The 16,511-nt window shown below is 49.3% G+C and overlaps 1 protein-coding gene across 2 annotated transcripts in view; it reads left to right on the forward strand.

Moving 5' to 3' along the window:
• Nucleotides 1-4,154: 4,154 nt before the first annotated feature.
• The window catches only part of BFSP1 (beaded filament structural protein 1), a 32,240-nt gene continuing 19,883 nt past the window's right edge, over nt 4,155-16,511 (forward strand). The window contains exons 1-2 of one of the 2 annotated variants that reach the window (XM_062202266.1): nt 4,155-4,516; nt 10,872-10,932. In XM_062202266.1, the coding sequence (XP_062058250.1) occupies nt 4,155-4,516; nt 10,872-10,932 (423 nt within the window). Of the gene's footprint in view, nt 4,551-10,871; nt 10,933-16,511 lie in introns of both variants that reach the window. The other variant, XM_062202267.1, reaches the window with a different exon arrangement.

Here is a 16,511-nt window from a genome sequence, read left to right on the forward strand (position 1 = left end):
CCTGCCCTTGGCTGTGCCTGGTGACCTTGAACTCAGGATCACTCTCATTTTCAGTTTTGCAAGAGAATCATTTCCAGGTTATCTGTCATCATGGGGGTTAGGTAACTACCTGGATGTGCAAGAAGCGGGTAGGAGGTCTGATTTTTTTTTTTAAAAGATTTATTTATTTATTTGAAAGAGTTACAGAGAGAGGTAGAGACAGAGAGAGAGGTCTTCCATCTGCTGGTTCACTCCCCAGATGGCCGCAATGGCCAGAGCTGTGCTGATCCAAAGCCAGGAGCTTCTTCCAGGTCTCCCACACAGGTGCAGGGGCCCAAGGACTTGGGCCATCTTCCACTGCTATGCCAGGTGATAGCAGAGAGCTGGACTGGAAGAGGAGCAGCCGGGTCTTGAACTGCTGGGATGCCAGCGCTTCAGGCCAGGGCTTTAACCCGCCGTGCCACAGCGCCAGGCCCCACAATACAACTCCAAAAACTCTTCTGGAATTCTCTGGCATGAACCTCTTCAATGTCCTTTCTGCTCCCCTATGTAGGGGCCTGGGCTTCAGTTTTCTCCCCTCTGCTCAGTCACTACCATGGCTTGGGGTTTGCCTTTGGGCAGTGGGGTCTAGAGGAGGTCATTGGGTCCCTGGGGGTAGGCTCACAGAAGATGGGAAAGGCAGAGACACATGAGTTCTCGAGAGAGGATTGTAACAGCAGGAGCAAGGCTGCGTGCCTCTGGTCTCTCTGCTCCTGGTTCAAGATGTGACTACTTGTCCTGATCTGTCCCTTGCCCCCCACATCACTGTGCACCATCTACCTTGAGGTCCTCCCCAGAACTGAGCCAAAGCCAGTGCCGAGCCCCAGAACCTCCCACAGGGAGCTTACTGAATTTCCTCCTGAGTAGCCTGTGTCAAGTTATTTGTCATAATGATGAAGAGCTGACTAACACACTCAGTGACCACCGATCTCTACTTGGCCTCCTGAAAGTTTGTTGATCTATCTTGCCCATGGTAATCGTTCCTTCCATGCTTTTGTGGATCTTTATTCTAAAACAAACCAAAATCCTTTGCTGCTGTTTTTGGTAGGGCTTGTGAGGAGTAGAGATAGTGCCCAGGTTCCCCGCTCTGCTACTCGTAGGAAAGCCACAGCCTCTGTGTGAGTTTTGCTTTCAGGAACCCTTTTTCTGTCTACTCCTTAAGGCAGCTCCCGGTGTACAGGAGCGCACTGCTTGCTCTGCTGCTTCTCACGCCCCTTGGTTGATGCTCTCCTCTCTGTCTAGGATTCTGACTTCTCTGTCCCACCTGGTGTCACTGTTTCTTCTTTGGTACAATGACAGCATTTTGTTTAGGTCTCTTATAATAAAACTTATCCCAGGTGCTTTGTTTTGCTTTGCTTTAACTAGTTAGGCATAGATTTGTCTCCAGCACCCTGAGGACAAAGAGTTGTTCAATATTTAACTCTCTGCTATTATGCATCACGAGTAATTTTCTTTCTTTCTTTCTTTCTTTCTTTCTTTCTTTCTTTCTTTCTTTCTTTCTTTCTTTCTTTCTTTCTTTCTTTGACAGGCATAGTGGACAGTGAGAGAGAGAGAGAGAAAGGTCTTCCTTTGCCGTTGGTTCACCCTCCAATGGCTGCCATGGCCAGCGCACTGTGGCCAGCGCACCGCGCGATCCGAAGGCAGGAGCCAGGTGCTTATTCTGGTCTCCCATGGGGTGCAGGGCCCAAACACTTGGGCCATCCTCCACTGCACTCCAGGGCCACAGCAGAGAGCTGGCCTGGAAGAGGGGCAACTGGGACAGAATCCGGTGCCCCAACTGGGACTAGAACCCGGTGTGCCGGTGCCACAAGGCGGAGGATTAGCCTATTGAGCCACGGTGCCGGCGATAATTTTCTAAGTGTTTGTCCCACTGCATTGCACTGAAATAGTAGTTTTCCTTGTATGATGTTTCTGGGATATGTTTTTCTCAAATGGGGTAGATAGAGTTGTTGGTCCCAATTCTTCTTTAAAAAAATTTTTAAAAAAGATTTTATTTATTTGAGAGGCAGAGTTATAGACAGAGAGAGGGAAAGACAGAGAAAGAGGTTTTCCATCTACTGGTTCACTCCCCAAATGGCTGCAACGGCCAGAGCCGGGCCAACCCGAAGCCAGGAACCAGGAGCTCCCTCTGGGTCAACCATGTGGGTGCAGGGGCCCAAAGACTTGGACCATCTTCCTCTGCTATCCAAGGCTTAACGTATTGGAAGAGGAGCATCTGGGATACAAACCGGTGCCCATATGGGATGCCCCCCACTGCAGGTTTAGCCTGCTATGCCTCAGTGCCAGCCTAGTCCCAATTCTTTATTCCAGTGTAATAGGGTAAGACTCACCCTTCACCCCAGTGTAACAGGGTAAGGCTTGGCCTACACCCCAGTGTAACAGAGTAAGACTCATCCATGCTATGGCTTCAGGCTGAGTCATTCCTTCAGACTTTGCCTGTGGCTCCTGTGATTTGCTTTGACCAATGGCACGGACAAGATGCAAACAGCGGCCCAAGACGTTCTTGTGTGGCTAGGCTTGCTCCTATGCATTGCTTGCTCAGAGGCTGAGGGCCTTTGGAACAGAGCTACCTCTATGGATCCAAAGACCTGCAGCTGGCAGGAGAGCCATCCAAGCCCCTGCGCACCTGCGAGTGTCATGGCTGATACTGGTGGTCACTGCATGACACTTGGCTTTGGGGACAGTTTGTTGTGTCCCAATGTCTGACTGCTATATGATGTCAAAAGGAATGAATGATTTATAGCTCTTCCTCTTACGTTTTTTGTCTTGCTCTCTGGGAAGCCTGAAATCAATTTACCATGCCACCGGCACAGGGTATGTGTTCCTTCAAAAACACTCAGGTTTGAACACAACATCTATTTTTAAATGGTTTAAGAAAACAGAAACAATAACTATACCAGCAGCACAGTGGAAGACTTTCTATCGCCGTATTCCAGACGGAATCCATTGTTCTACAGGCTTTTCAAAGTAATTACAAATTCCATGCAGATCTGTGTAATTTTCTTTCTCTCCCTTTGATCACTATAACTCTAATTTGTACTATAATTAAGTGCAACTCATATAAGTGGTAATTAGATGGCACTGCTAATCCTTATTTTTAAGAAAACAAACCCTTTGGATAATGATTTTTTAAAATCAAAGATAAGACAAAATACTTCTATTCAGGAGCAAACATATCCATTTCTTTCTGCAACACAATTTACCTTAAACTTTGTCAAAACCTAGCTGTTAATGCTGTATGTGCACATGTATACACATTTCAAAGCCTGTCTTCAACATCCATCTGCTACTTCCATAACAAAAATTAAAACCTAGGGTAGCGGCAACTCTTCTACTGGAGAGTCAGCCAAGCTAGGAACTCTGCAGGCTGGGAAAGATTTTTCCCGAATTCCAAGAACCCCTTACAGCCACGTCATGGGTAGTGCTCTGTTTTCTTCCACTCAGGGAAGGGTGTCAAAAACCCAGGAGAGCTGGAGTGACAGCGTTACCACAGAACCGTGGGGCCCCTATCCAGGATGTCGCGGCTTCCTCAGGAGTAGGCACACGTCCTAGTGAGGACTTGCTTGCACCGACCCAGACGCGCCATTTTGTTCTGCACCCACGGTTCAGATCCCGACCACCGAGTGGGCTCCCACACGGCGCATTATCATTTTGAAAAGGAATCGCTGAAACCGGCTAGAAAAGGATGGCATCCTCAGAAAGTTCTGGGAAGGGAAGAGTGTGACTGACAGGGAAGGAACAAAGCCAGGGGCCTTGGGCTCTTGAGCGAGGCCAAGTGCAACAGGCTCGCCTTGTTCACAGCCCCAGTGGCCCAAAGCAAGTGCCGCGCCTCTCCTGTCCCCCCTGACCCTCCGTTCAATCACAAAGCCCCAGGCCCTCACCACCCCGGGACAAAACCCCGCACTGCCCCGTGCTGCCTCTCGGGCCCCGCGCTGTATGAGCCGCTAATCCCGCGCACAAAGCGAGCGGCCGCGCCTTTGTTCGGCCCCGCCGGGCGCCGCGCGCGGCTCAGCGGCTGACGGGCTCTGGAAGCTGCCAGCGGCGCGCCGGGGCCCGCCCGGCTTTATTTAGCGGCTGCTGGCTCGGCGCGGGGCTCCCGGAGAGCCAGCGTGGCACTCCCTCGCACCACAGCCACCATGTACCGGCGCAGCTACGTCTTCCAGACCCGCCAGGAGCAGTATGAGCGCGCCGACGAGGCGCCCGAGCGGCCGGCCGACGAGGGCCGGGGCGCGCCGCCCAGCCTGGCGGCGCTGCAGGGCCTCGGCGAGCGCGTGGCCGCCCACATCCAGCGGGCCCGGGCGCTCGAGCAGCGGCACGTCGGGCTGCGGCGGCAGCTGGACGCCTTCCAGCGCCTGGGCCAGCTGGCGGGCCCCGAGGACGCCCTGGCTCGCTACGTGGAGGGCAACCGCCAGCGCGCCCGGGACCTGGCTGCCGAGCGCGGCCGGCTGGAGCGCCAGGGCGCAGAGGCGCAGCGCGCGCTCGACGAGTTCCGCAGCAAGTAAGCGGCGGCCGTGGCGAGACACCGAGGCAGGGTGTGTGTGTGGGTGGCTGGGGGGGGGCGTCCCCGCGGCGTGGGGCCGGGGCGGTGGGGCCAAGTCTCTGGCCCCCCTGGCGACAGATGGCCTCATCCGTGCCCTGTGGCGCCTTCCTGAACCCCAGCGTCCGTTCTGATGGCCTGCACAGTTGGTAGGAAATGGTATCATTTTACTTTCCAAGCAGTTTTATCTTGGGGCGTAACTTACGTGTAATAAAACACGCAGAGTTTCAAAGCGTAGTTCCGTGACTTGTCACAAATGCATATGGCCATGTAACCGCCCAAACATGCAAGATACCTTCGCGACTTGCTTAGACGGCTGGCTTTCCCGGTCGGTTCCCCTCTTCCCAAACCGGCGGCACCTAGTGTTCTGATTTCTGTCATCGGACGTTCTTTTTGCTTTTTTTCCCCCTAGAATTCCACAGACGTATAAGCCTCTGTGTGTCTGGGTGCTGTGGCTCAGCATCATGGTTTTGAGTTGTGTCCGTGTTATCTAATCTTCTCCTTCCCTCATGCATTTAACCTAAGAGGAGACTGGGGCTCAGAAAATGTAGGGTTTGGGTTAGGGTCCTCTCAGCCAGGGAGCTGCTGCCGTGGGACTGGAGTTCAGGTCAAGGAAACGCTGACACTGGGAATAATGTTTCCTCGTGCCTCCCCGAGGGTCTCGCTACTCAAAGGTAGTAGCTGGGGTCCACTGGAGCAGCAGCATCGGCCCCACCCAGGGGCTTGCTACAGTGTGGGTTCTGGGGTCTGGCCCAGAGCAGGAATCAGAATCGGTGTTTTCCCAAGATCCAGGGGACTTGTATGTGTAAGAAACCCTGGTGCAGGGCGTGGGCTCTCCTCTCACAGGGAGTGTTGGGTTAGCATTACCTGTGAGTGTTAAAAAGGATGCTTAGCAATTTGTCACCATCTTTCCAAGTTAGGCCAAGAGGTAAGCACTGAGGCAGAATGTGCAGTAGCCAAAGCCTGGAACCAACCTACGTGGCCACTGATAGGAGACAGGTTATACAAGGACCCAGGCAGTGGAATAATACACAGTATATACAGGAATGGCATGTTATTATCATTCATTTTTCTTAAAAAAAGTAAGGGAGAGTAGAGTTTTTTTTTGCTTGCATAGGAAAAAAGAATTTCTGGAGATGTACACACACACACATGCACACATGCAAGTGATGCTTGTTGACTGCAGGGGGTGAAAAAGTAGAAACTTGGGCAAATGACAGAAGTGGGTGGGAGACTTTTAATGGGAGAGCTTTTTTTTTTTTTTTTTTTTTTTTTTTGTATACAGAAGATCAGTTTAGTATATATTAGGTAAAGATTTCAACATTTTGCCCATATAGCAACATCAAGTGAAAAAACTACCATTGGATTACTAATTATAGCATTAAATAGCAATGTACAGCACATTAAAGACAGAGATCCTACATAATTTTTTTTTTCAAAATAATTAATTTTCTATGCCATTTCCATTTTAACACCAGGTTGTTTTTTTTTTTTTTCATTTCCAATTCTCTTTATATACAGAAGATCACTTCAGTATATAATTAGCAAAGACCTCATATTTTTACTTTTGTTTATTTTTAAAAAAATGTATTTTATTTATTTGAAAGGTAAAGTGATGGAGAGAGCTGGAGAGAGAGTGAGAGAGACAAAGAGCTCCTCCATCCCCTTGTTCACTCCTCAAATGGCCTCAATGGCCAGGGCTGGGCCAGGTCAAAGCCAGGACCTTGGAGCTTCATCCAGGCCTCCCAAGTGGGTGGTAGGGGCCCAAGTTTCTACTTTTTCACCCCCTGCAGACGACAATGGTCACTCGCATGTGTGCATGTGTGTGTGCTGTCTTCCCAGGTGAATTAGCAAGGAGCTGGATTGGAAGTGGAGCTGGGACTCGACACAGCACTCTGAAATAGGATGTGGGCACCACAAGCAGCGGCTTAATGTGCTGAGCCACAGTATCAATCCTTCATGATTTTTATTTAAAAATTGTTTAACCATATCAGATATTTCTTCAGTTAAAAATTATATGAATTATGGGGCAGATGTTTGGCACTGTGAGTAAGATATTAAATTTATTCTGGTGCAAAAGCATTTTGAAATCCATGCATATGAGGAGTTCTTCAAATAGTTCATAGAAAATGTATATTATGAGAAAACTGTGCATCAATTTTAAGGCATGTTTTCCAGTAAAATGCATTTATCATTTAATTTCATGTTTTCCACAAACTTTTTGAAGTACTGTCATTTGCCCCTTGTGGAGGCTGTTCCTTCAGATTCTGTGATTTATTTTAGAATTCCCTTTAATTGAATCCCGCCCATTGCCTGCTTGGAGAGGTTTTGCCATTTTGACTGGAACAGTGAAATTTGAACGTCGCTGTGAAAACCACACCCTCCACATCCCTGTGTACCCCTCCTCTTAACTTTGGTTTCCCGTTGCGGAGGTGAGTTAGTGAGTAGCCAAGACCTGGAGCAAATGATTTGGGAAAGGGGAGGAGCACAGAGCCTGGACTCCAGGCCTGAGCTGATTCTCATCTGCCTGGTAGTTGAATAATTTCACAATCAGGTCTTTAGTACGTCAAAGGTGAAGTAAAACACTAAGGAAAAACAAATAAAACTCCCAAAATGCACTGGTGAATAGAGTCAATTATCCAAATTGCTGAACAGCAAAAATAATTTATGTGAAACAGTTAATTGAAGCCAAAGTGCTTGTTTCACTTTATGAATTAACTTTTACAAATTTAAATGAGTGTATGAATTCTTAGCGAAATCCTTCTTCTCTTCAATATGGTATCTAGACTGGTCTTTACAGCATTAAAAGTACCCATGACACCCTGTTAATGTGTTGATTATCAAGCACATTTTAATCTACAGAAACTCTTTAGGTATTTCTAGCAGGAAAGGGCAATCAGAAAATTAAATTTTGTTGACAGCTTTATTCTCAAATCTAATTAGCCATTAAAAAAATAATGTCTGGCTCTGTTGTGTGACCCAGCAATTCTACTTCTGTGTATGTGACCCAGAAGAATTGAAAGCAGGATTTTTTTTTTTTAAGATTTATTTATTTGAAAGAGTTACACACAGAGAGAAGGAGTGGCAGGGGGAGAGAGAGAGAGAGAGAGAGGTCTTCCATCCGCTGGTTCACTCCCCAATTGGCTGCAACAGCTGTAGCTGGGCCTATCTGAAGCCAGGAGCCAGGAGCTTCTTCTGGGTCTCCCACATGGGTGCAGGGGTCCAAGGGCTTGGGCCATTTTCTACTGCTTTCCCAGGCCATAGCAGAGAGCTGGATCGAAAGTATAGCAGCTGGGACTTGAACCGGTGCCCATATGAGATGCCGACACTGCAGGTAGTGGCTTTACCTGCTATGCCACATCGACGGCCCCAGAAAGCAGGATTTTGAAGAGATGTTTGTATTCTCATGTTCAAACAATGTTATGCATGCTAGCTAAAATGTGGAGCAACTCACATGTCTTTCAGTAGATAAATGGAGAAACAAATCTTGGAATATATAAGAGTACTCAAAAAGTTCTCTTTTTAGAAAAAGAGTTAGTAGAAAAAGCGGAGTTAAAGGATCCATTTATTTTGGTGCAAAAAATTTTTGAAATCCATGCATAGAATTTTTTCATAATATGCATTTTTATATACACAGATTTAAATTTTTTGCACCAAAATAAACTTTTTTTCCCAAGATCTATTTATTTATTTGAAATGTAGAGTTAGAGAGAGAGAGAACAAGAGACAGAGAAAGAGAGCTCTTCCATCTGCTAGTTCATTCCCCAAATGGCTGCAACAGCCAGGACTGGGCCAGGCCAATGCCAGGAGCCAGGAGCTTCTTCTAGATCTCCCACATGGTGCAGGGATCCAAGCAGTTGCGCCATCTTCTGCTGCTTTCCCAGGCACATTAACAGGGAGCTAGATCAGGAGTGGAGCAGCCAGGACTCGATCCAGAGCCCATATGAGATGCTGGCGCTGCAGATGGAGGCTTTAACCCGCTGAGCCACAGCGCTGGACCCCTGGAACCCCAAGATAAACTTATCTTTCCATTCTATTTTACCACTAACTTTTTGAAGTACTGTTGAATATACAGTGGGATATTGTTCAGTCTGAAAAAGGAAGGAAATCCTGGAGTGAGCATTTGGCCACCACCATTCCAGATTGGAGTGCCTGAGTTTGGTTAAATTCTGCTGCCGATTCCAGCGTCCTGCTAATATGCATGCTGGGAAGCATCAGGTGATGGAGCAAGTGGTTGGGCCACAATACTTTTATAGGAGACCAAGATTGATTTCTTGGTTCCCAGCTTCAACCTGGCCCAGCTCCAGATGTTACAGGCATTTGGGGGAATGAACCAGTGGATGCAAGCTCTGTCTGTCTGTCTGTCTTTTTCTCCCTTTGTCTGCCTGTCTTTCTGCCTTTCAAATAAATAAAATTAATAAAACAGTTTTAGAAAAGAAATCCTGACATATGCTACCACTTGGATGAACTTTGAGAACCTTAGGCTTTTGAAAGAAGTGAGTCACAAAAGGGCAAATACCTTGTAATTCCACTTCTGTGTTGTCAGAATCGTGGAGACAGACAGCAGAATGGTGGTTGCCAGGGGCGGAGGGAGGGTTGTTGGCATTTAAGGGGCACAGAGTTTTAGTTTTGCATTAGGAAGAGTTATGGAGATGGATGGTGGTGATGCTGCACAGTATTGTGAATGTATTGAATACTACTGAATTGCACACCTAAAAATGACTAAGATGGTAAATTTTATGTTATGTGTATTTTACCACCACCACCAAAAATAAATAAATAAAAAAAAAAAAAAAACAAAACAGAGACCCCAACATGACCTCGGCTTACCCAGGATAGGAGTTTGTTTCTGTCTTGGGTAGGGTCTGGGTGAGCAGTTGATAGGGGTCCTCTGTGATGGCTTGAAACCCAGAAGGCTGTGCCTGGGCTTCAAGAAGGCAACACGCATGTTCTAGGCTGCAGGTTGGGAAAGGGATGCAGAGAGCCAAGTGCTCCTCCCTTCTCTGGAAGCTGCCACACCGACTTTTGTTTCTACCCCGTTGGTCAGGACTCAGTCACATGGCCACTCTTGGCTGCAAGGAAAGCTGGGAAATGTAGTTTACCTGGAAGAAGGCAAGATGGGGTACTGGGGGGAAGCTTACAGGGAACACAGGGAGGGGTCATTTGGGAAGGGGCCACCTCTGTTTCTTTAAGGGTGACATTCCCGCAGCGGGAAGTCCCCACCCTGAGCAGAATAACGTCTGGAGCCTCTGCTTCCTTGATCCCCATCATTGTCTAGAAGTCCGGGAAGAAACTGACTAGGAGGAAAAAATACACCTGCTTCTAGCCTCTGCTCTATGAATCTTGTGTATGTTTAAATTGAGAGGGAGGGTCTTCCTGCCGTACACAGCATGTGGAGTCACCAGAGCACAGTTTTTGGTGTCGGATTCGAGGGTGAGTCCTGACCCCCTCTGTGTCTTAGTTAGGAGTCCTCCAGAAGCTAAGCTGGAGGCAGGGATTGGAGGGTGAGTTGCTTTTGTGAGATGAGCTGGGGCATGTTGGTGAGGGGAGTGAGGGAGTGAGGCGGGGAAGGGTGGGCAGCCAAGGCTGAGTGCACTGTGGAGCACGGGGTGGTTAGGCACTAGCTGGCCTCTGGCAGAGGTTGAGGGCACCCCCAGCCTGCCCTGCCCACTGGCCCAGAGGAGCCGTTACTGGACAGGAGTGATGCACAGGATCAGGCACAGGGCTGGGAGCATCCATCTGAGGCCTTGGGCAAATTTCTCAACCTCGGTTTCCCATCTTCCATGCAGCAGTAACAAAACTGCTGCCTTGTAGCCTGTTGTGAGGATTAAATGACTTAATCCAGAAAAATGGACACATTACACATGTCAAATAAAATAGCATGGGGATCCTCATAAGGTCAGGGTCATGGTGTTTGTGGTGGACTGTGTGTAGCAACCTTCCTAGCCTTGTGCTGTTGCTGCACTTGGGTTACAAGTGCACCAGAATAGAGTCCCTCATCCCTGGGCGGCTGGGTGACTGCCGGTTGGGGGCTGTTGGGTCCCCCAGGCTGGCAGACTCCTATTCCATTTACCACTCCCCGTTACCCCACGCCAGGTGCAAACGTTACCATATTTGTGCATGCTCCGTGGTGTGAAGAGAATTGGGAGGTGGTGGGAAACAGGTGCAGCATCAGCTGCCGGCCTGTGATTCAGACCCTCTCCTTGAAGCAGAGGGTGTGGCACGCAGGTCAGGCAGGGTTTGATACTGAGTGTGTGGTCTGCACTTGGGAAGTCACAGAAGCCACCCGACTCTCATCTGTGCATCCCATTTGCAGGTATGAAAATGAGTGTGAGTGCCAACTGCTGCTGAAAGAAATGCTCGAACGGCTGAACAAGGTGAGCTGGGCACACCCGGGGTGGAAGTAGCTTCCTTAGTGTTGAACTTAATGGCGGAAGCCATGGTTTCACACACGTCTCTTCATGTTGTACTGTGACTCACCCATTTCTTGCCTCATCACCCTCTTTCTGGACTCCCTAATTTCAACTGAATCTTTGTGAGTGAACCCACACACACCTCTCTGCCACAGGATACACATCAGCTGTGAAGCTACCTGGTTGTGCTGGGCCGTCAGAGCAAGCCAGCCTTGCAGGGGCCAGCTAATGTCCAACACTCACACACGCTGTTCCCAGACACCAAGCTTAGAAGGAGCTCGTGTTGGCCATGGTCATTTGGAGGCAGTGAGACCCCTCTTCCGTGGCTAAGAGTCATGAGATGGCTGCTCCAAGGGGAAGTGTTGAAACAGCAGAGAAGAAATTAATTATTTATTCAAAAACTTACTGATTTGAAAGGCAGAGTTACAGAGAAAGAGGGAGACACAGAGAGAGAAAGAGATCTTCCACCCACTGGTTTGTTCTCTAAATGGCTGCAATGGCTAGGGTTGTGCCAGGCCAAAGCCAGGAACCAGGAACTCCATCCAGGTCTCCCATGTAGGTGCCAGGGGCCCAAGCACTTGGGCCATCTTCTGCTGCTTTCCCAGGGAACTGGATTGGAAGTGAAGCATCTGGGACTCAAACCAGCGCCCGTATGTGATGCTGGTGTCGCAGGCGGCGGCTTAGCCCACTGTGCCACAATGCTGGTCCCAGGAAGATATTTTCATTTGTCCTCAAGCTCCCTCTTCTTGGGACACGAAAAGTAACAACATGGGGCACCAGGGATTCTTTGCTTCCAGTCCTGCTGGGTTGGGTGGAGCTCTGCTTTGCAGGTACAGCTTCCTCCATCACCATCCGGATCGATTGAAAACTCTCCTCCCAGACAGCAGAGTAACCTTGGATGACCAGGGGTGGACAGAACCTGGGATGGCAAATAACATGAAGCATTGTGCTTTCCTCATCACTCAGGGGACAGGTTGTCAGAGCGCCAGGACCCCTGCAGACTGTTTAATTGGCGGGTTGCTTATTTAGGGCACTTGGGTCCCCCTCCCAATGCCCCTGACCTCATCATCATTACTGACGAGGCCCCCAAACTGGTCCCTGCTCTGCCCAAGTAGGCTTCGGAATGCTTTCAGACCAGCTCAGGTGTTTTTCGTCTCCCATCTTTGTGCGGGCTCTGTGTGGGAGATTATTCTAGTGGGGAAATCAGGACTAGAATCTGGGAAGCCAAATTTCGCTTTGTTGGTGTAGCCTGCGTTCCAGGGCCCCCTTCTCTGTAATGTGCTGGCCAGACAAGGATGCTTGTGTGGATGGCGGTGCTGGCCTTGGTTACGCAGGTCAGCTGATAGGAACTACGAAGGTCTCCCTGCTGGAAGGCTCTTGAGCCTGTTGACGTAAGCATGGAGACAGCAGGGAGCCAGGCTCAGCCGCTGACCCCCAGCCTGTTGGAAGCTGGTGCTGAGAGTCTGGTCTTAGCCACCATCGTCACCCGGCCGTTCTGCCCATGCCTGTAGCTCATCCCATTCTCGTCTGTGGTGGCAATCCCAGTGGCCAGATGGGATCACTATTTTGTCCAGAGACGCCTGCCCTCAGGGACAGAGGGTCATCACCACCTTCCTGCAGGTGCCAGTTCAGACCTTCCCCAAACCCTCCCCAAATCGTGTTGCTCCATGAATATTTGTTCTCGTTGTAAGCAGGTCTTTGGCCCGACTTCTCAGGTTGGCACTTACACGGAGCCATCTTGGGCAGTGTTCAAAGACAGAGAAGAAAGAGAGAACAGGGCCCCGGAACCTTCTGCTGTTTTTCTCTTATTACAAAAGCAATACATATTCTCAGTAGAAAAATAGAGACAGTGTAATGAAAAATGAGGAAAAGATGTCCCACCCTTCCACCACGCGTTCAAAACAGCTATGGCATGGGGCATAAATGCATGCAAGAATATATGCAGGTTGCAGGCAAAGCTGCTACCAAGAACTCAGGTGAGGCTCAGCACAGGAAATTCGCATGACTGCTCCCTGAGTCCAGGACAAGACACTTCTGCCCACTGGTGAGCTGTGCATAGGAAGAGGAGTGTGGCCTGCTAATAGGATCCTCGCACTACTGCTGTCTTTGTGAGGTTGTTGGAGAATTGTCTCATGTCTCTGAGCCTCAGCTGCCTCGTCTGGGAAACTGGAACAATAAGAGACCCTTCCCACAGGAGTAGAACTGTGTCCACAAGGCTAGTGACAATTAAATGTTCGTGATCTGCTGTCTGGTGGTGCTCACTTCATGGTCATGGTTATAATTACAGAGCACTTTTTAAAAAATTGATTTGTTTAGGCTGGCGCCGTGGCTCAATAGGCTAATCCTCCACCTTGCGGCACCGGCACACCGGGTTCTAGTCCCAGTCGGGGCACCGGATTCTGTCCCAGTTGCCCCTCTTCCAGGCCAGCTCTCTGCTATGGCCTGGGAGTGCAGTGGAGGATGGCCCAAGTGCTTGGGCCCTGCACCCCATGGGAAACCAGGAGAAGCACCTGGCTCCTGCCTTTGGATCAGCACGGTGCGCCGGCCACAGATGCTGGCTGCGGTGGCCATTGGAGGGTGAACCAACGGCAAAGGAAGACCTTTCTCTCTGTCTCTCTCTCTCACTATCCACTCTGCCTGTCAAAAATTAAAAAAAAAAGTAAAAAAAAAATTGATTTGTTTATTTGAAAGGCAGAGTTACCAAGAGAGGGGAAGAGACAAAGACAGAGAGGTCTTCCATCCGCTGGTTCACTCCCCAGGTGGCTGCAGCAGCTGGGGATGGGCCAGGCCAAAGCCAGGAGCCTGGAACTCATCAAGGTCTCCCACATATGTGCAGGGATCCAAGCACTCAGGCTGTCTCCCGCTGCTTCCCAGGTGCATTAGCAGGGAGCTGGACTGAAAGTGGAGCAGCTGGGACTTGAACTGGTGCTCATATGGGATGCCAACATGGCAGGTGGAGGCTTAACCCCCTGTGCCCAAGGCCAGGCCCTGTTACAGAGCACTTGATGTGACACACTCACTCAGTTTGCTTTGCTGTGTGGGCTGCATAACCCTTGAAAGGGAGATGATTTTAGATGGTGTGTGGAGGAACAGATTTTTAGGGTTGTGAATTTTTTATGATTATTTACAGCAGGTAACATTGAAAAGTTCCTTTGTAAGCAAATAAAAGTAAAATTGAGTCCACGATAGTGCAAGTGATACCTGGATATAGTGGAAGTCATGAGTGCAGCTTGCAAATGTGGGGAGGTCCTTGCACTGGCTCTTGGGAACCTTGGAAAGTTATTTTTGTTTTTTGGTGGGGCAGGCTTTGCCCCTAGAGATGACATGGTCGGCTCCTTCTCTTTGCCAGTGAAGAAATTCACCCTTGGTGAGGTTAAATGACTTTGGAGCCCCAGGGCCCATCTGTGGCAGGTGCACATGTTTTGTGTCTATGACTTATTCTCTACTTGAGAACAGTCAGAGAACCTGTGTCTCTTAGACCCAAAGCCAAAGTTCTCTTGGTAAGAGATGGTCCCTTGGCCCTTGTTGGTTCTCTGCCACATCCCCTGGTGCACCCTAGCAGTCACCCAGCCGTGCTGGGCACCTGATGGCTTCTTGCATCTCTCTGGCTGTGCCATGGACTCTCAGGCTCACAAGGGGCGCAGAGCCCAGATGTGCCAACCCTTAACACCCCAGGGGCCACCTTCAGCTGTTGAGGGGCAGGAATAAGTAGATAAATTCCCCAGCTACCCTACCTTGTCATCATGACAACTCATAGGTGAGCTCCACTCAGTCCCGGAGGCAAGACTGCACCCCGCAGCTGTCCACAATGAGAACCTTCTCACGGACCACCTGCTGGCTTTGTTCCCTGCCCTGTGTCACTTCCCCTCCCTTGCCTGTGCTTTTGGGGACCGTCTCCAACATAAGCACCTGGACCCAATCTTCTGGAACATTCTGTGCTTCAAGGGTTGGCCAGGTGACCACTGGACCTTCTTGTTCTCTGTCTGTTGAGGTCAATAGATGAGAAGAATGGAGAGAATTCACATTTTGTCTGCTGGTCACGTCAGTGGTTGTAGCTGGTAGGTCTTTGGATCAGGGTTTGTTTCTCAATTCAGTCTCCATGTCTACTTGCTTTGGTCTCACTGGCAGATGGGCTCCGTTCATCCCAGGCTGTGGCCACGGGACATCATGGACGCGGCCTCTGAAGCCTGCCTGGAAAACATCACGATGTGTGAGAGTGTGGACTGCTGCTTTCATTCAGCTGCCACGCACTGATGCTGCCCGTGGACTTGATCCTGCAGATCTGAGCGCCCGTGTTTTTAACTGCCAGATGAGCTAAAGGAAGCCACTCTGTGCTATGCAGAATGAATTCCCTCACCTACATAATGGCCAAAGGCGTTCACATTTTCAGCCTTTGAATAGTTAAGAATGTCAGGGGACACTGAAATGTTCCAGTCTGACTACAACTCATTGTCTCTAAATATATACAGATGGAATTATCGTCCCCAGAAACACTTGAATTTTCTTAAAGGAACTATAAAGAGCAGACTTTAAGGTTTTACTCTCACCCACCCTTTTTTTTTCTTTAAAATTCCCAGAATTTTAAAATGAAGGAAAAGTGTTTTTTAGTTCAATCCTAGCTAACTGGAAATCTTCAAGAATTTGAATACCCATTCTTTAGTAGTTGGGTTCTTAAGGGAGTTTCCAGATTCACTGTGAACAGGTAGGCAAGGTTGGTTTACTAGGGTTCATTAAATTCTCCTTATTTCTTCAGCCCCTTTCTCAAATTGCTTGTAAATAGCTTAGGCCAGTGGCTCTGAACTTCAGTGTGCATCCGTGTTATCTGGAGGCTGTGCTGACCCCAGATTCCTGGGTCCCAGCCCCAGGAAAGCTGATCTGGTAAATCTGGGATCTGCTGGACTGGTGTTTGAGTTTCTAGTCGGTTCCCTGGTGGTGTGGTCCAGGGCCCACACTTTGAGAACCACTGGTCTAGATCTGGAACACACACAGTGTCAGGGCTGGAATGTTTTCTAAAATTAAACTGTTGACCCAGAAGCTCCATTTGGTAAAATCTAGATGCTCCCGTGGGTGAAGCTTTTGAAAATTCAGCTGACAGCATCCGAAGCATAATGAAAACTCAAGCGTCCACACATTTTCCGAGTTCTAACGCAAACAAAAGAGAACAGGTCCAAAACAAATTCTCCTCCACATCACAGCAGCTGCACATTCCAGCGGTACCCACTCACCGTTGGTGCTCTGAGGGCTTTGGGGGCTGATTGTCAGGTGACTGTCATCAGAGCCAGACCGTGTGCTTGCACCAGCATCTGCGTGATCCCTATTCTGGGGACACATAATTGAGCCGCCTCTATCATCACCCCGAGCAGTTCTGCAGACTTGACTGATGGGACCTGGGAGGGTGGCTCTGGCACCACTCTAAGTGGGAGGTGGGGAGGAGTGGCAGACACCCCCGGAGGGATGGGTGCAGGGCTCTGCACCCAGTCCGTGACTGGTACAGAGAAGCCCAAGATGGACTCCACTTCTCTCATCTTCTTTTACCCCCTGGA

The sequence above is a fragment of the Lepus europaeus genome, chromosome 10 (genome assembly GCF_033115175.1).
Source record: "Lepus europaeus isolate LE1 chromosome 10, mLepTim1.pri, whole genome shotgun sequence".
In the NCBI taxonomy this organism is placed as follows: domain Eukaryota; kingdom Metazoa; phylum Chordata; class Mammalia; order Lagomorpha; family Leporidae; genus Lepus; species Lepus europaeus.